The sequence below is a fragment of the Calypte anna genome, chromosome 1 (assembly GCF_003957555.1).
Source record: "Calypte anna isolate BGI_N300 chromosome 1, bCalAnn1_v1.p, whole genome shotgun sequence".
In the NCBI taxonomy this organism is placed as follows: Eukaryota; Metazoa; Chordata; class Aves; order Apodiformes; family Trochilidae; genus Calypte; species Calypte anna.
Genome location: NC_044244.1, coordinates 50,277,236 through 50,294,921, shown reverse-complemented (window position 1 = coordinate 50,294,921; position 17,686 = coordinate 50,277,236). Strand labels below are relative to the sequence as shown.

The following is a 17,686-nucleotide window of genomic DNA, read 5'->3' as shown; positions in this document are numbered from 1 at the left end:
CTGTTCACTGTTGCGTGTGTTTTGTGCTGACTTTCATATTCCTGCCTTCTGCACAGAGGGCTGGGACAAATGACAGGCACTCGTGGTGCTCTCTCTGATCATCTGTGGGCAAGTCCTTCTCTCACTCAGGGATCTGGTGAGAGATCTGAAATGAAGTACCTGGGGGGAGAGAAGCAAGGTGAGGCTTTTACCCTCTTGCTGCTTGGGGAGGGTGGAAGGCTGGTTTGTGCATTTGCTCTTGCCCAGACACCCAGAACTGGAACATCTTCCTGTCCTTGGGGCAGGCAGAACACTGCATGTAGCAGGGGCTGTGTCACCACCCTGCTACTCACCACAACTCCATGTATAGCACCTCTTCTGTGTACATTTGCTGCCAGAGGAAGGCCTATCTTTAAGAGGAACTCCTTGCTAGCTGATTTGTTTTCCACTAAGGGAAATATATACATATATATAGTAAAGGAAAATGGCACTTAACTGTGGGCTGTAAAATCTGTTTTTTCTTGGGCCAAGGAACACCATTCCCTGCTGAACATTCTGTAACTATTAGAAAGCCATTTCCCACTCTGCATCAATCCAGTCTCAGATAAGAAACCAGTTCTCTTTCTTTGCATATTTGTTCCTGTTTTAAGGTAATGCCCCTCTAATCCTACATTAATCAACTAGCAACACTGAATAAACATAAAACAAAGAGAGCATGTGACCTGCTTCCCCTTTATTTCAATTAATTTGTCTCAATCATTCTCCAAGAACAAAGCCAGCTCCCATATACCAACATGAAATGCACTTGCCCTTCCTTATCAGCACTGCAAGTATTGTGCTCAGTATCGTGCCACTGGAGGTTTCTGGAAGTGAGCAGATTTGGTCCTGCAGGAACGGGAGTGGGAAACCCCCAGCATGTGAACAGAAAGAAGAACTTTTTTTTTTTTTTTTTTTCCCCCCTCTTAATCTAAAATGTAACATTTCTCCAGTATGAGGCTATATCATATGTCAGTCTTGCTGAGCTGTAAAACTTCAGAGGCAATCTCCATGAAAGCTTCACCCCTCTCCAGGGCAGTCGAGGTAGGGGCATGTCTCACCTAAAACTTCTCCATAGGATGTGTTTGAACGTGAAGGCATTGAGGGCTTCAGAGTCTGTCCTGCCATCCCAATTTATTAGCACAGGCTCCTCCTCAGAATGGAGCTGTGCATGTAGCTGCCCTTGGAAGGAGCCTTTTCCTGAGAAACCCTGAGTGTTCAGCCTGCTGGAGGAGGCCTGAGCCCCCTTTTAGCAGGAATTTCCCTACTGGAGCAAGAACAAGATGCAACTTAAACTTGGAGACACTTGCAACCAACTCCCAACTCAAAAGAGGAACCCCTCTGAACGTTGGCATCTTCCAAACACCACTCAGGCAAAACACACTACAGCTCTGCAGTTTTTGGTGCTGTACCACAGAACAGCTGCTGGGGTTGTACATGGCCAAAGGAGGTTTTTCCTTTGCTCTGCTGTAAACTGGAACCAGGGGTGCTTTAATACAATGCTGGCATGCACACTGGGCTGTAGTGGTGCTGACCTCCTGCCAGCAGGATTGGGGCTGCAAGCGAAGCCTCCCTTCACAGGACCATCATGCCTCCAGGACCTTTTGGTCCCAGTGAGGGTACATGGGAAGGATACAGCCTCCTATTCTAAGCCAAGCTGATTGCAGAATCATAGAATCATCATAGAATTATTTTGACTGGAAAAGATCTTTAAAATCAAGTCCAACCATTAACCCAGCACTGCCAAGTCCACCACTAAACCACATCCCTAAGCACTGCATCGATATGTCTTTCAGCAAGAAGGTGACCAGGTCTGATCCTTGAGGCTAATGTCATCACATGGGGGTGGGTGGCAGTGTCACCATCCTAGAAGATACTTAAGCATCCAAGGCCTTTCTGCAGGCATAGATCAAACCGTCCCTGCAGTGGTTGGTGGTATTCAGTTCAAAGCAGTGAAGTGCTCTGGTGTCCGAGCTGACAAACTCCCAGCTCAGCTGGCATGACATCTTCCACAGGAGGATCTCAAAGGGCTTTGCAATCACCAAGCAATCATGGTCTGTACACCCTTAAGAGGTGGGTAACAGTAATTTCTGCTTTACACAGAGACTAGACATCATCAAGCTGGTACTGGAGGAATGACTTGATGGTCACTCCCTGGCACTGCTGGGCACACCTGAGAAAGGCACTTGTGCAATGAAGAGCCACGTGCCCCAGGGTCTCACTGTTGCCCTCGGCACTGACCCACACCCCCATCTACTGACCCTCATCACAGCAGGACTGGGTTGACGCCCTCGCCAGGGTCTGGCAGTCTTACAGTGTGCCAGGGCTGTGCGAAGATCACTGAAGGAATGAGATACCACATCACCACCCCTGAGGGGTTAATAACCACTGTGAAGCTGTCTCCTGTCTTCAAGCCACTGAAGATCTGACCGCTGTACACATCTTCTACCTGAAAGAGAAAGATGGTGGCTACGAGGATTTCCACACACATTTCACCCGAGTTCCAGTTGAAGTCACTGACACGGTACGGTGGGATGGGGCACTGCAGCAGGCAACATGAAGGCAACCCTGCCCCTTCATCCTGGAGGCAGGCAGTGAGAGTCTCCCCCACAAATAATGCACAAGGCATCAACAGGGGAAGCTGGAAAGGGGAGGATCCAGGTGCAGTGGGACTCACCTCATACACACCATCCTCGGGGAAGTGGAGCTTCTCCAGGCTGGTGGTGTAGCGGAAGGGCATATCTGTCCTCCGGCTGAAGAAGACGAGGGCACTGGCATCATTAGATAGTGGGCGCAGGAACACCTCAATGTGGAATTTCTCCTAGGGATGGGGACAGGTGGGTGAGGCAGTTTCCAGGACCAGGCCTGGCCTGTAATTTCTGATCTTGCCCTGTGGGGCTGCTACACCAGAACGTTGCCAGCTCCCACAGCTCTCCTGCTCCCGTTTGACTGCATTGCCTCCCTCTCCCTCGTTATTGTGACTCTGTGTGGCTCCTGCCTGCCCTCTCAAATGCATCTGCCTTCCCCCAAACCTTGACAATCCTGCGCCCCTGGATCCCCAGGGGGTCCTGGTTGATCTGGATCATCAAGCGGTTTTGCAGGATCTCCTTGGCGCTCGGAGAGATGGTGCGAAGATCTGTGGACATGAGCAGTGGGGCTGCCATCACCGTCCACAAGGCCATTTGGGAGCGGGACTGCTCATAGCTAAGGCCAAAGTTTCCAATGATGAGCTGGAGGGAAGAGTGACAAAAGACAGGAGAGGCAAAAAAGGCTTAGAAACTTGTCCGCTTGTCACGCTTGGTGATGCTGTAGCTTGGTGAGGGAAACCACATATAGGAAACCTCACACATACTTTGGTTTCCCCTCATACAACTTACCACTGCTGGGACAACCTACCCCTGCTAGGGCCTGAGCCATCAGCACACATTCGAACATTCTCACCAACACTCTCCAATGACACCAGAATAACTTCACAGACCCACTCAAGCAGTGACAGGTTATTTGCAGCCACAGGCTTTTTCCACAAATTATCCAAGGACAACATGACCTTTGCCTCTCTGCAGCAAGAGGGCTCCTGCTCCTGGCTCTCTTCCTTCACCCTGCCCCTAGAATGGGGTGAAGATCGCTGGAGATCCCCTGGCCAGGGTCAGTGCACCCACCACCCAGACGCACCATGTCAGGGTCATTCCAGTGGCCGGGGCCAGCCGCTGGCTGCAGCTCATCCTGGTTTGTGGAGAACCAGTCCAGGATGGAAAGCACGCTGTCCCAGGAGTCCTCGATGTCATTGTAGTTACGCCACAGGTTGCAGAACTTTGCCAAGATGGTGTAGTTCACCTAGAAAGGAGCACAGAGGCAGGCAGGAGGAAGAAAATTACTCACGTCTGCAAGATGGGGAAGAAGGGGCATCCAGACTTGTTAAGACCTGCAGCATCCCAATGTTTGGTGTCTGCAAAGCACAAGAAATGTGTAGAAGGGAAGGGCAACATCATATAATGAAGAGTGATGTTCAGAGTCATATCCCAGTATAAGAGGGTACATCTCAGTATGACAGGATGTCTGGCAAAAAAGCCACAGAGGCCATGGAGAAATATGATCAGCTTCAAGAATGGGGGCAGCCTGGGATTGACTCAGAGGGTAGAAGAGGAAATAAATAAATGTAATCAATTCTAAAAAAAAATTACTAATAGGACGTCCTATTTGAAGGACTTAAATTAGACAGGACCCCTCTCAAAAGAAGAGGATCAACCCACATCAGCTGAGAGACCTAGAGAGGGCCTTTTCCCCCTGAAATTCCACCACCTAGCCATGCTAGGAACCCCAGGTGTCCGCAGATGCCTGGCAGGGAGGCCACATCCCCTCTGGGGACCCACACCCTGATTCTACCAGGGGCAGAGTGATAAGCAGGCCTCAGTGAAAGGCTCCAACAAGAGCTCCCCAGGGGCAAGGGGAGATGGGAAAGAGCCACCAGATGAGACAACTCTCACCTTGGGGGGGAGCCCACCCTGATAGGCTGGCCAGCTGCAGGAGTAGACGATGGGGCGGCCTGTGGCATTCAAGGCCATCGCCATTTTTGGATAGCCTGAGGGAGAGAAGAAGACAACTGTTGTCTTGGGCTAGTGCAGTGGTGTTCTGGAAGCCGTGGCAGGCGTGGCTCCTGTGAGAAGCTGCTGGAAGCTCCTCCAGTTCCAATCCTGGCCAAGCATATCTGGGAAGCTGGATGCACCTCTGTGGGTACCCTATTCAAGAAAGGGGAAACAAAACTGCAACAGTATAAAAAAAGAGAACTGTAGAACAAAGGAGAGGAGGATGTGAGATAGCAATGCCAGATAAAAGACACAAAAGTCAGTAAAGAAGGAGGGGGAAAGGTGCCCAAGCAGAGACTTCCCCACAGCCTGTGGTGAGATGGCAGCTGTGCCCCTGCAGCCTATGGAGGAGTGCAGTGGAGCAGTCCTTGAAGGACCACAGTGGGGTAAATGTGGATTTGTAGCCTCTGAAGTGTCACAGCTGGGCAGATGTGAAGCAGCAGCCCACGCAGGATCACAGAGAGCAGCAGATGTGAATTTGCAGCCACATAGGACCCCATGCCAGAGGAGGTGACTGTTCCCAAAGCAGCAGTGATGCTATGAGCAGCCCAGGCTGGAGCAGTCTGTGCCTGAGGGACTGCACCTGTGTGAGGGACTCATGTCAGAGGTGTTCATGAAGGACTCTCTCCCATGAGAGGGACCTCACATTGGAATGTGAAAGGCTGTGAGGAGTCCTCCCCCTGAGGACGGAAGGACTGGCAGAAACACTGTGTGGCGAACTGACCCTAAACCCCAACTCCCTGTCCCCCTGTGCCACTGAGGGAGAGGCAGCAGTGAAGGAATTCAGGAAGGGGTAGAAGGAGGTGAAGGTATTAAGATCTGGCCACGTTTTGTCTTTCTCCTTGTCAAGTAAATTAGGTTTTCTTCTTCTACCCAAGTTGAGTCTGTAATTTTTTTGCCCATTACTGTAACTGGGGAATGCAAACCTCCCTGTCCTTGTTCCAATTAAAGAGCCTTTGGATGGATTTTCTCCTCCCTGTCCCACCTCAAGCAGAGGTCTGATACCAGTTGAGCCTAAACAGTGACACTGGTGAAGGATATGACTGGCAGCAGCCTGTGTCCACAGCCTGCTCGGTCAGAGGTACTGCAAGACAGCCTGGCCCCCTGCCTCACACCAGCTCTAGGGCACCTAAGCTCCCACCTCTTTGCCCAAGAGCTGAAACAGAAGACAGAAGGGAGGAACTTAAGCTGGCCAAGCATTTCTGCAGGTGGTCAGCCACCCTGACTAAAGGAGTCAGGGAAGAACAGACAGCCAGGGAACCTTTACCCTCTGCCTGCTCCGTTCCTGAAGAGTAGCACCCATCCAGCTTTAGCATGTCCACACCCCACTCCGCAAAGGTCTGGGCATCCACCTCGATGTGGTCCAGTGTGGTGCCCGGGTAGCCCCCGCAGGTGAAGGTGCCCAGGTCAGCGTAAATGCCCAGCTTCAACCCCCGGGCATGGACCTGCAAGGAGAGAAGAGATGCTGGGAGGGGACAAGGGTTCTGAGGTGCCTCCTGGGAACCAGGTGGGTGGTGTGGGAACAAAGAGGTCCCCTCATCATCCTCAGTGGGTACTCACATAGTCAGCCAGGGCTTTAATCCCACTGGGAAACCTCTCAGGGTCAGAAACCAGACGTCCTGCCGTGTCCCGCTGCTTGGCAGACCAGCAGTCATCGATGTTGATGTACTCATAGCCCAGCTCCCTCCAGCCATCCTCTGCCAGGCGGTCTGCCATTTCAAAGAAGAGGTTCTCGCTGCGGGGTAGGAGGACAGGGACATGGCATACTGAACCCCCATACCCTCCATGCCTCACCAGCTTGCTGGCAGCCAAAGGGGCTTGGCAGCTGACTGGGGCCTCTGGAAAACTGGTCACCAAAGGACTGTCCCAGACCATATGTCAGGGTCTCCAGGGCTCCCATTTAAAACCCATCCATGTCCCGCTCATCGATCCCACTGAGGGGAAAGTGCAAAGCCTGGCCACATCCTTCTGCGCTGGAGGGGGAGGTCTTCAGCCCCAACACTGGGGCGTCTGAGCCCCCTGCCTCCCACACACCACGCTCCCCGAGATCCTGCCACAGCAGGGCTCGCCCCAGGGACACAGATGGTGCCAAAGCTGTTCTAGGCCCGATGCCCGCTCCCACCATCCACCCTCTCCCGCCCTGGCATCTCCCAGTCCACCCATATGGGGCAGATCCCGGACACCAGCGCGGCATTTCCGAGCAGCTTCACACAGGACAAGCCCTCCTTACAGCGAAGGGGTATACCGACCCTCAGGGAGGGGGAATGTCGAAACCCCGAGAGAGGGATGGGGGGGCTCGCCCCGCTGACCTGATGCAGTTTTGGGGATCGGCCCGGCAGTCCACGTTGCAGCGAAACCTCTCCCAGGCCAGCCAGCCCATGGGAGGGGTGAGAGCCAGTCCGTTCTCCAAGGCCATAGAGGGCAAGGCCAGGACCAAGATCAGAATCAACGTGCTCAGTACCACCGGCCACATCCTGCCCACTGCCGCTAGAGCACGAACTGCCCGACACTGTCTCAGTCCTCCCCGACGCAGCACCGCCCCGGTCCTCCCTGGCCCGGCCCCGCTCACATGATGCCTCCCGCATGATCTGAGTGCCCGCCCTCGCCTCCTCCCACCCGGCCGGGTGGGCCCTGCTCAGTTCGGGTCGGCCTGGTTCAGCCGGGAAGTGTCCCGCTCGGCTCAGCTCGGCAAGGCGGGGCGGGGCATAGGAGACAGTCTCGCTGCGCCCCGCAGCCCCTCACCACGCCGGTATCGCAGCCCCTCGCTGTTGCACCCCATTGCTGTTGCGCCCCACAGACGTAGCACCCCTCTGGCATTGCCCCCCCGTAACTGCTGCGTCCTGTCAGCATTGCACCCAGACCCTCTTGCACCCCATTGCAATTGCATCCCACTGTTACTGCACCCCAAAACTTTTGCATCCTACTGGTATTGTGCCCTCCCATTGCTGCTGCACCCTATTGACATTGCACCCCACTGCTGCTGCACCCCGTCAGCACTGCACACAGTCGCTATTGCAACACATTGGTGCTGCACCCTATTACCGCTGCACCCCATCAGCATTGCGCTGCACTTTGCACCCCATTGTCACTTGACCCCACTGCTTCTGCACCCCATAACTGATGCACCCCATCAGAATTGCACCCAGTCGCTACTGCACCCCATTGCCATTGCACCTCACAGCTGCTGCACCCCATTGGCATTGCACCCTACTCTTCTGCACCCCATAAATGCTGCACCCTATCAGCATTGCACGGTCCCGGTAATGCACCTCATAGCCATTGCGCCCCACTGATGCTGCAACCCATTACTGGCACTCTACCACGGCCTCACCCCACGGCTGCTGCACCCCAAATGTTACACTGGGAGGAGGGGAGGGGCTTTAGGTCCCCCCGGACGGGACCGAGGGGTTCCCTAGGGGTGTCGGGCGGAACGCAGCGGTTCGGCAGCCAGCAGCTGCCGGCAGCCCGCTGTGCCACTCCTGCCGCCCCCCGCCCCTCGCAGCCGCCGGTGGGGCGGTGCTGCCGGCGCGGCGGGACGGCCCCGGCGGCCGCAGGAGCTCTCCGCCCGGCTGCGTCCGGCCCTCGGCTGCCCCGCACCGCCGCGCCGCCGAGCAGGAAGGGCCGGAGGTGAGCCGGGACGGGCCCGGGGGCGCCGTCCCGCCGCCGGGACGAGGCGCTGGGCAAGGGCCGCGGGGGGGAGGCGGCGGTGGGGCGGTGGAGCGGACGGCGGGGCCTGGCCGGGCTCCGCGGGGGTCTGCGGGCATACGACGAACACGCACACGGAGGGACAGGCACCGCCGGTCGTGGACAAAGAGAGCCCGGAGCTGCTCACAGGCACACAAAGGCACGGAACTCGATCGCACACGGGCGCGCACACACACAGAGGCCACCCAGACATCCATTCGGGATCCCCCCCCCAGCCCCTCCACGCCTGTCCCTCAGCCTGAGTGTCGCAAGGCTAGAGATTCCTTCAGGGTGACGCACTGAGGGTAAAACACCCTCCCCACGGGAACAGTTTTCCTTACTTCTGATGGGAGTTTTGCCCATTTGCCAACTGGCATTTGTGACACCTTGTCCTCAGAGCCCAGCCCCACAGCCCTGATGGGCAGAAGGGCTCCCAGAGCAGAGGGATGCTGGAGGTTGTTCAGCCGCGGGAAGCTTCCCCCAACGAAATCTGCCCGGGGATTGGTGGCAGTGGTTTGTTTTCTGCATATTTCTTTGTGTGGTGTTCTAGCTGTGGGACATCCATTTGCAGCTGTCGAAGCACAGAGGCTGCTCTTGCTGCACCTTTTTCTGTGGGACCTGCTGGCTTGTCGCCTGCCCTGGGGCCTCCGCAGATGGTGTGTTTTTTTGTTTTTGCAGTAAAACCCACAGCAGCCAAAAACAAAGTTCACAGGTGTGCTGCCCTGAGCAAAGATGGGGTTCAAGCTGTGAAGCCAACACAAGTCACCTTTGTTTCACCACCTCTTTTTCCAGAGCCCATCCACCTGTGGTTGGCCTGGCTCTGGACACTCATGTGCACTGAGGGCCTCAGCATTCTGGAATGGGAGAGATATAGCTCTTTGCTTTTTCAGTCCCAAGCTGGTTTGGTTTGTGACTCCTTTTCTGCCACCTTTCTTCCAACCAGGGATGGGGCTCGGCATGGTGAAGCTTTGGAGGCCCTCAGCACAGGAGCAGCCTGCCCAAAGAAAACATCAAGGGGTTTGGGTCTGACCCACACAATCGGTACGGCGCATCACACCCCAATGCTGTTTAACCTGCTGAGGCTGGGAGGGTGGGGGGGATGGGTGGTCCTGTGTGGAGATGGGGAGGGGGGAGAGGATGCTCAAATGGAAGTCCCAGAGTCCTTGGGTCTGAAAACACCCTCCTTATCCTGCCCTATTAATAGAGAGCAAAACAAATGCCTCACAGGCACAGAGGAACATTTCTTTAGTGTGCCCCATAAAAAAACAGCAAAGTAGGTCGCTCATGGAGTAAGAGATGAAGCAGTGGTGGTGGTGTCCTCAGAGAAGGAAGGTGACTTGGTGGTGAGGCTTTGGTGATGACCCCCTTCCTGCAGCAGAGGAACCAGCCCACCATTTGCAGGGGCACTTGCTGGGTTATATGCTGAGCTGATTTCTTCCTCCTCTGCTCCTAGGCAGGGCCATGAAGCTGAACGAGCGGAGTGTGGCCCACTATGCCACCTGTGACTCGCCCGCCGACCATGCTGGCTTCCTCCGCAAGCGGGTGGAGCGGCATCACCACCATGGCCACCACCACCATGGCACCTCCTACCAACGCCGCTGGTTTGTCCTCAAGGGCAACCTCCTCTTCTACTTTGAGGAACGGGAGAGCCGGGAGCCTGTGGGGCTGGTGGTGCTGGAGGGCTGCACGGTGGAACTGTGCGAGGCCGCTGAGGAATTCGCCTTTGCCATCCGCTTCGATGACGCCGGTGCGAGGGCTTATGTGCTGGTGGCTGATGGGCAGGCTGCTATGGAGGCCTGGGTGAAGGCACTCTCACGGGCCAGCTTTGACTACATGCGGCTGGTGGTCAGGGAGCTGGAGAAGCAGCTGGAGGAGGCCTGCAAGAGCTTGGCTGCTTGCCGCAAGTCTCCACGGAGGTCCTCCTCCTCTGGCAGGAAGAGGCACCTCTCCAACCCTGCTTTGCTGCCTCTCCAGGAGAAGCCCACCCTCCTGGAGAATGGGTACTCCACGTGGGGTAGTGGTGGTGGCATCCCCGGGATGGCTGCCTGCCCCGACCGTGACGGGGTGCATACCAAACCCCCACCCCTGCCTCCGCGCCGGCGCTCGGCTGCCAGCAGCGCTGCAGGGTCCCCAACATCTGGCCTCCCACCAGCCATGGTGGAGAGCCTGGTGTCACCAGAGACGGCCTGCTTCTCCAAGCTGCACAGCTGGTATGGACAGGAGATTGCAGCACTGAGACAGGAGTGGCAGGAGAGGCAAAAGAAGGGACATCCCTGAGTGGGGGCACAAGCCACCGGCCACCTGATGCCTGGCAGCCTGTCTTCCAGGTGGGAAGAGTGAAGCAAAGGATGCTGTTTGCCCCCTGCCCTGGTCGGTGGCCAAGTGTGTGGTATGTGTGTGCTTCATGAGGCATGTGAGAGGGACTTGTGTCTTCTCAAAACCCCCGTGTTTCATTTTCATGAGGCTTTATACAGCTGGAGAGTGTGGAGTTCCAGGAGAGCTGCCTTTGAACTCTCCTTCGCTGGTGATGTGTGATGTGGAGGGGGCCCAAATCAGCATGTCTGCAACAAACCTCACCCACTGGGCTTGGCCCCTTGCCGTGCTGACCTGGTGGATGATCTGGGTGCTTCGTGGCCCACCTCTTCTTCACCAATTTTTTTTATTTTTTATTTTGTGTCTCAGCGTAGAAGTTTGCACAGCTCAGTGCTAAATATCGTCTGTGGTTTTGTGCCAAAGTTCATATGTCTTTGCTTTTTCATCACAGATGAGGCTGGGCTCTTATGGCCTCTAATGGCCACTGGCCCTGGCAAGTGCCTCCAGCCTTCTTCCTCTCATCACAAGACAAGAGTGATCTACTATGGCTGTGGCTGGCCCAGCAGCCAGAGCAGGCTCTCATGTCATCATTTGTTTTTACTTTCACCCACACTAAACCTCCTCCCTGCTAATTCCCTTAGGATGTGGATTTCATGAGTTTGCATCTGTCTCTTTGAGTGCTCGAGATAGCAGTGAAGCTGAAATGGAGACGCTGAGAAACAGCAAGGACCAGAAGGTCCTCAGGGCTGATCTGGACTCTGCCAAGCCTGTTAATATCTGGCGTAAGCCTTCCCTGTTCCAAAACAATGCTGAAGCCTCTTTGTCTGGCCAGGGGTAAATTTCTCAGCCTCTGCACAGACTGTAGCTCCTGCAGAGTGCCATATAGGGCTCAGCCGGCTTGTTGGGCAGCTTGCCCGAGCTGACATCCAGAGCTGCGCCCTCAGTCTTGCATGGCCTCTCCTGCTGTTGTGGTTCTGCCCAGCTGCTGCCAGAGCTGCGCAATCAGAGGAGAGGCTCTGGAGGAGGAGGGGGGCTGGCTCTTGGCGAGAAGTGAAGGTGTGGGTGTGAGTTACAGGTAGCGCTGGCTGACTGTGTCAGCAGTGTCGGGGCTTGCCCCTAGAGCGCCTGTTCTGCTGGTGCTTCCCTCCGATTTTGTGGCAGCATTGCTCAGCTGAGCTCTACAGCATGTCCCATCCTCCTGGAACATGAGAAGCACTGCAGGGAGGGGACCCTCTTGCCTCAGTCCGAAACCTTGGCCACAAGGCCGATGGTACAAGTAGGTGGGTGCTGAGTCTAGGGGCTGCAGCACCCTGGAGGTGGGCTTGGTAAATCTTCACTCTTACCGTCTTGGTCAGGGCTGTTTTTCAAAGCAGAAAAAATACGTAAAGCGGTCTTGTGCTTCCTGTTTTAGTGTTAAACCTGTTTTTGTTGCCTTGTTTTATTAAGGAACCTTGCTAGGAAAGAAAGAGGCTGTTCCAGTCATGACTGGTAGGAACCTATTTGCCTTTCTGGAGTTAAATGCACTCAGCTTGATACTTTGCAATAGCCATTAGAGATTGTCAATGCAGAAATCAAATACCTTCCATTACCTTTTGGTGCCTTTGCAAATATATCTCTGGTAGTTTTGGATGATGAGCTTCCAGCCTCCTGCCTAATTGTGGCTTCAAGGTGCATTAGAGGATGTTTCAGACTTAACTAAGACAGTTTGACAGTAAAAATTTAACTTCCAAAATGAATCAAAATGTAATGGCATCTCCTACGTGAGACCCAAGAATCAGGAGAGTCTTGGAAAGGACAATAAATTAACAAAGCCAGTTCTGTCAGAACTAGAACTGAAACAGCATTACTCTTTTAAGGGCAGCTTCACTTTTAAGAAGCTTAGTTTGTTTTAATAAGCCAGGATTGGGCTAGTAACACTACTAAAGAGCTTATTTTTAATGCTTTAATCTGTCCCATTCAAATGGCACAATTTCCACGCTACCTGCCTATGCGTGAGCACGTATTCCAACTAAATACTGAATCCTGCAAATGAGCTGTGCTCAGGACTTTCTGTCTGATCGCATTTGGAGTAATACTGTGCTTTATTCTGCAGCTCCAAGAAGAAACCGGCTGAACCCTGAACATTATTTGTGCTCAGCCCAGCAGGCCTTGCCTTTGCTAGGTCTCCAAAGTGCTGCCTGACTCGGGATGCACTACATCAGGGCTTCTTCACCAGCCTAGTAGGGGTGGCCCTTTTTGAGTAAAAAGATCCATAATTGGAGTCATACCCAATTTTGTATGGGAGGACAGATATTTTTAACGACCACTCCACATGCTTCATTATGGAGGAAGCACCTGGGTGCTCCGCCACCTCCTCTGAGATAAAGGCTATCAAACCAGCTCGGCTGAGAATGGGTTGTGCTGATGAAAATCAGCAGCACCTTTGAAGCAGCCCCCAGAGGAGAAGGTCGGGATTTCAGCTTCCTGCACTTGCACATGCAGTTAGTTAATGGAGGGTCCTCTCTGTCCATCTGCAGGCAGAGATCATTACAGGAAAATCTTGAGTTTTCATTGCACGTTGTCCGTGGCAGCAAAAGAAGAGTGATTGCCACAGACTATTTTTCTCCGGGCATTCAGGCTTGGACTGTTTCACCTCCCACCTTCACTTTTCCTTATTATTTTTTAAAAATAGAAAATGTCTGGCCAGCACAAAACAGGTTCTCTAGCTAACGGGGAGCTGAGTACTAAGGCTGAATGGCTACTTTTCTTACACATCAAATCCTTTTCTAAGAGTTGATAGGGGTTTTTTTTAGCACAATAATGCAAAAGCAATGAAGAGAAAAATGTTTGAATATAATGCTTGAAGGCAAAAGAAACTGAAGACTTAAGAGGGAGGGCAATTCTGACATGGCCTTTGTAAGCTGTGTCCAGAACAGCTCCCAGTCCTGCTAAAATAGTTGATGAAATTCTTCTGGTTTTGAGGCTGGCATTTCAGATTCAGCCTCCTAATGTATTGCTATATTTCTGCACAATAATTTTTTTTTTTACAACAACTGTGGTGATCTTCTCCACCAGAATCCAGGTCCTATCAATAAAAGTAACCCAGAGATTCTACCCGTGGCTACCACTAGCCACTTGGTGGACATTCATGACCAAGGTCAGGTATTTTCCACTACAATAGCTACTGCATTAATACTTTGGGGGTAGGTGAGCTCCCCTCCTACTCTTGCCTGTCTCAGCTGCCTTTGCAGAGAACCTTAACCCCCACTGAAAGGGCATAGGGAGGTGCCCATGACAGCAGCCACCTTCTACAATTACCAGGCAACACTACAACCTACAGAAACACTCATACTTTTTGAAGTGCTTGTATCTTAGGTAGAAGACATGATACTTTTTTTTAAGGGGCGGTTTTTGCATGCGCCTTTGTTTTACACGCGGAACCTGTATTACGCATTTCAAGACATAATGTTAACGTTTGTATTTTATGCCGTGAAGCCAATAAACCGCTGTGATTTGTAGCCCGTGTGCTGCCGATGGAGCTGTCAGCCCCTCACACCCGCCACAGGGGATGCAGGGCCTGGTCACTCACACTCAGCCCCTTTTTCGGGGCACCCGGACCGGTTTTCCTCTGCCGAGCCTTACCGGGCCCTTTGGCGGGACGCGGTAAGAGGCGGCTCGGTTCCCTTCTACTCGTCTCATTGCAGCGAAAAAGAAACCGGTTCTGGCACCGGCACCGAACCGGCTCCGCGGAGGCCACAGGGCCCCTGCTGGCCCCGCCCCGCGCATGCGCGCCTCGGCACCTCCGCCTTTCAAGGCTCGCGAGAGCCGCAGGCTCTGCCGCCCCGAGTAACGCTCGGTGCTGTCTTTACAGGAGCCCGCCGGAGGGCAGGAGGGAGGATGGCAGCGGCAGGCGGGCGGCTGCTGACGGCGGCCGCGTCTTACTCGGCTCGGGCGCTCTGGAGCGGACCTCTCCGCAGCCCGGCTCTGCCGCTTGTACCCTGCCGGGGCGCCACCGTCACCCGCAGCGGCGCCATCTTGCCTAAGCCGGTTAAGGTGAGTGAGGGGCGAGGGGGCGGGAGCCAATCGCGGCGTCACGGGTGGAAACGGCGGCCAATCTGTGCACGTACATCGGTTGTGGGCGGGGCTTTGGAGGTGACTGACAGGGTCTGAGCGAATGAGCGGCTGCGGGCAGGGCCCAGGCGTGGAGGCCCTCTGAGAAGGAGGAAGGCGGGAGCGGCCCTGAGGGTCCGGGGCGGGCCCGGGCGCACGGTGCCTGCCCTCCAGGAGCCCGCGGCGCTGACCTGGCGGTGGCCCCTGCGCTGTGGGGAGGAGATAGACACCCGCCTGTAGGCAGCTCTGTTTTAGCGGCAGCCGTGCTCTGTGCCTTAGCGCTGGTGTTCCTTGCCCCGAGCTCCCCGCTGGTTCCCGCTCTCAAGCGGGGTCGGTGGCTGCGAGCCCGGCACTAAGGAGGCTGAGCCGACCTTCCCGGCGCTTCCCGGTCCTTATAGCCTTCCCCTCTGAGCTGGATCAGCCACAGCTTTTGGGGATAAAGCTTAACCTTTTCCAACTGGCTCCTCGCAGACGCCCTTCGCCCTCCTCAGAGTGTTCAGCGTTGTCATCCCTTTCCTGTACGTCGGGACTCAGATCAGTAAGAACTTTGCAGCCTTACTTGAAGAACATGATATCTTTGTCCCAGAGGATGATGATGACGATGATTAAAGGGTATGTCATTAACATCATCAGCAGTCTAATAATTTGTGGTTGAGGCAGGAAGGAGACCAGGAAATGCATACAGCAACACCTTGGAAGATCACTGAATCACAGAACGTTAGGGGTTGGAAGGGACCTCTGAAGAACATCTAGTCCACCCCCCATGCTAAAGCAGGTACACCTAGGGCAGGTTGCACGGGATTGCATCTAAATGGGTTTGAAATATCTTCAGAGACCGACAACCTACAACTCCGGGCAGCCTGTTCCAGTGGTCTGTCACCCTCAAAGTAAAGAAGTGTTTTCATTCAGATGGAACTTCCTGTGTTCCAATTTGTGCCCCTTGCTCCTTGTCCTGCACCACTGTCTGACCCATGACTTTTAGGTATTTGTAAGCATTGTGGTAAGATCCCCTCTCAGCCTTCTCCAGGCTAAACAGACCCATCACCCTCAGCCTCTCCTTGTAAGAGATGCTCCAGACCCCTAAGCATCTTCCTAGCCCATAGCTGGACTCTTACCTGGTAGTTCCTTGTCTTCCTTGCACTGAGGAGCCCAGAACTGGACCCGGTACTCCACGTGTGTTTGCAGTTAAACACACAGACACAGTATTGCCTCTGGCTACAAAATTTAATGTTCTCTTAAGCCCAAGTAGGCCAGCCTGGTGTCTGAATGTGAAATCTCCACAGTAGTCTCAATCTTTTTCATCTTGTCATTTGAACTAGAAATAAACTGTAGTCAGCATGGGTTTGTACTGCAGACAGAAAAGAGGCACTCCAGAGTTAACTGCATTGGCATCCAAAGAAGGGCAATAAAGCTACTGAAGGGTCTAGAGCACGTCTTAAGAGAAGCAGTTGAGGGAAATAGGGAAGAAGAGGTTGAGGGAAGACTATATTGCTTTCTACAATGACCTGATGGGAGGTTGTAGCAAGGTGGGGGTCAGTCTTCTCCCAAGTAAAAAGTGACAGAACAAGAGCCTCAAATTGTGCCAGGAGAGGTGTAGATTGGATATTAGGAACAATTTATTCACTGAAAGGGTTGTCAGGTACAGGAACAAGCTGTCCAGAGAAGTGGTGGAATCACCATTGCTGTAGGTATTTAACAGCTCTGTGGTTCTTAGGGATGTGGTTCCTAGGGACATTGTTTAGTGGTGGACTTAGCAGTGCTGGGTTAACAGCTGGCTTTGATGATCTTAAACAACCTAAATAACTCTATGAGTCTGTTCTACCCACTTACCTGTTAAAACTCTTCTGCTGACTCATAGAATAATTTTTAAGAGTTATTTCACTTATTGTATGAAATTCTGATACAGAGGTGAATAATGTAAGAGGTTTCAAGAGCCTATCATAACAAACTGTCCACTGGGGCTTAAAATAGTGATCTCTGTAGTAGCTGGACTATTCAGACTCATTGGAATAAGAGTGGAAATCACCTTTATCTGCAGTATACTACACTGCACTACACTTTCCACTGTTTTATGTGGTTCCCTTTGGCTTGCCCTTGTGTAAAGATTTGAAGAAGGTGTATTTGATTCTTTATAGAACAAAGAATCTGTTCTAAACAAGACTTTCTGAAATAGTATTGATTTATAATGTTTGGTGGGTGTATTCCATTTAATAGAGGAATTTTCCAGCATGCACTGTGTAGCTATAAACAAATCAGAAACTCCTTTTATTTAAAGCCCACCTTGTGTGGCTCAGGGGAGGGCACAGACTGGGGCTCTGTACAGAGTATCTGAAGAATAATGGCTTGTTACTCTATTTGCAGAACTGCAACAGAAGAACAGGAGGGGAGAAAACCATTGACAAAGCAATGGTTACAACATTTGTCACCTGTGTTTTGCCCTTCCTAAACGGGACAGGGGCCTCTGTGTCCCCTTTGCCAGCAAGTGTCCTCTGCATGTCTGTATGACAGAAATCTGTAGATCCAGGTTGAAGGAAGTGCTTGATAGGCCCTGCATCCTTGCACACACGCTCACCTCACCAAAGACTGCTTGGGATTCCTTTTATTAGCAGTATGGGAAACAATTAAAGATCAAGAGATTGAGAAGCATGACTTTGGTCTTGTGTTTTTGTAGATCATGTGCCTGTGATCCGTCATTTCTGTGTTAAGCTTTCTACCTCCATAAGTCTATTCCAGTAAGGATGCTCTCTTTATATTTATTTCCTCTTACAAGTCCCTTCTGTAATGCAGTGTTCATCTACAGCTCATAACAGGAACCCTAGAGGAAGCAGCAGCCCCACAACACATCTCCCTTAAAAAAGAATGGAATGCAGATTGACATTGACACTGCACTTCAAATAATGATCATTTTACAACCCTTCACTATGCAGCTGTGTCTGACAAAGACAATCATTAATTCAGTTTCACTGAGGATTAGATTGCAAAATTAAAAGTTTTGAGTACAT

General features: G+C 52.9%; 3 protein-coding genes across 3 annotated transcripts; 2 read left to right on the top strand and 1 right to left on the bottom strand.

The window, feature by feature from the left end:
* Nucleotides 1-939: 939 nt before the first annotated feature.
* Nucleotides 940-7,182, bottom strand: NAGA (alpha-N-acetylgalactosaminidase). Its single transcript, XM_030445854.1, has 8 exons — nt 6,908-7,182; nt 6,159-6,333; nt 5,866-6,043; nt 4,500-4,594; nt 3,688-3,849; nt 3,048-3,245; nt 2,693-2,836; nt 940-2,464 (listed from the first exon to the last, which is right to left on the bottom strand). Exons 1-8 carry the CDS (start codon nt 7,069-7,071, stop codon nt 2,282-2,284), a joined length of 1,299 nt encoding a protein of 432 aa, XP_030301714.1. The 5' UTR covers nt 7,072-7,182; the 3' UTR covers nt 940-2,281.
* A 950-nt stretch (nt 7,183-8,132) lies between these two features.
* On the top strand, nt 8,133-14,088 carry PHETA2 (PH domain containing endocytic trafficking adaptor 2). Its single transcript, XM_030468971.1, has 3 exons — nt 8,133-8,225; nt 9,226-9,323; nt 9,736-14,088. Exon 3 carries the CDS (start codon nt 9,744-9,746, stop codon nt 10,557-10,559), a length of 816 nt encoding a protein of 271 aa, XP_030324831.1. The 5' UTR covers nt 8,133-8,225; nt 9,226-9,323; nt 9,736-9,743; the 3' UTR covers nt 10,560-14,088.
* Nucleotides 14,089-14,374: 286 nt separating this feature from the next.
* On the top strand, nt 14,375-17,330 carry SMDT1 (single-pass membrane protein with aspartate rich tail 1). Its single transcript, XM_030468977.1, has 3 exons — nt 14,375-14,627; nt 15,156-15,296; nt 17,046-17,330. Exons 1-2 carry the CDS (start codon nt 14,472-14,474, stop codon nt 15,291-15,293), a joined length of 294 nt encoding a protein of 97 aa, XP_030324837.1. The 5' UTR covers nt 14,375-14,471; the 3' UTR covers nt 15,294-15,296; nt 17,046-17,330.
* The last annotated feature ends 356 nt before the right edge of the window (nt 17,331-17,686 follow it).

Excerpts from the sequence above, each read along its gene's own strand:
- NAGA (XM_030445854.1), bottom strand. The coding sequence starts at position 7,071 with ATGTGGCCGGTGGTACTGAGCACGTTGATTCTGATCTTGGTCCTGGCC. Across the intron at positions 6,044-6,158 it reads TTAAAGCCCTGGCTGACTAT|GTCCATGCCCGGGGGTTGAA; the intron begins GTGAGTACCCAC and ends CTCTCCTTGCAG. Across the intron at positions 3,850-4,499 it reads AGGGTGGGCTCCCCCCCAAG|GTGAACTACACCATCTTGGC; the intron begins GTGAGAGTTGTC and ends GCTCCTTTCTAG.
- PHETA2 (XM_030468971.1), top strand. The coding sequence starts at position 9,744 with ATGAAGCTGAACGAGCGGAGTGTGGCCCACTATGCCACCTGTGACTCG.
- SMDT1 (XM_030468977.1), top strand. The coding sequence starts at position 14,472 with ATGGCAGCGGCAGGCGGGCGGCTGCTGACGGCGGCCGCGTCTTACTCG. Across the intron at positions 14,628-15,155 it reads TCTTGCCTAAGCCGGTTAAG|ACGCCCTTCGCCCTCCTCAG; the intron begins GTGAGTGAGGGG and ends GGCTCCTCGCAG.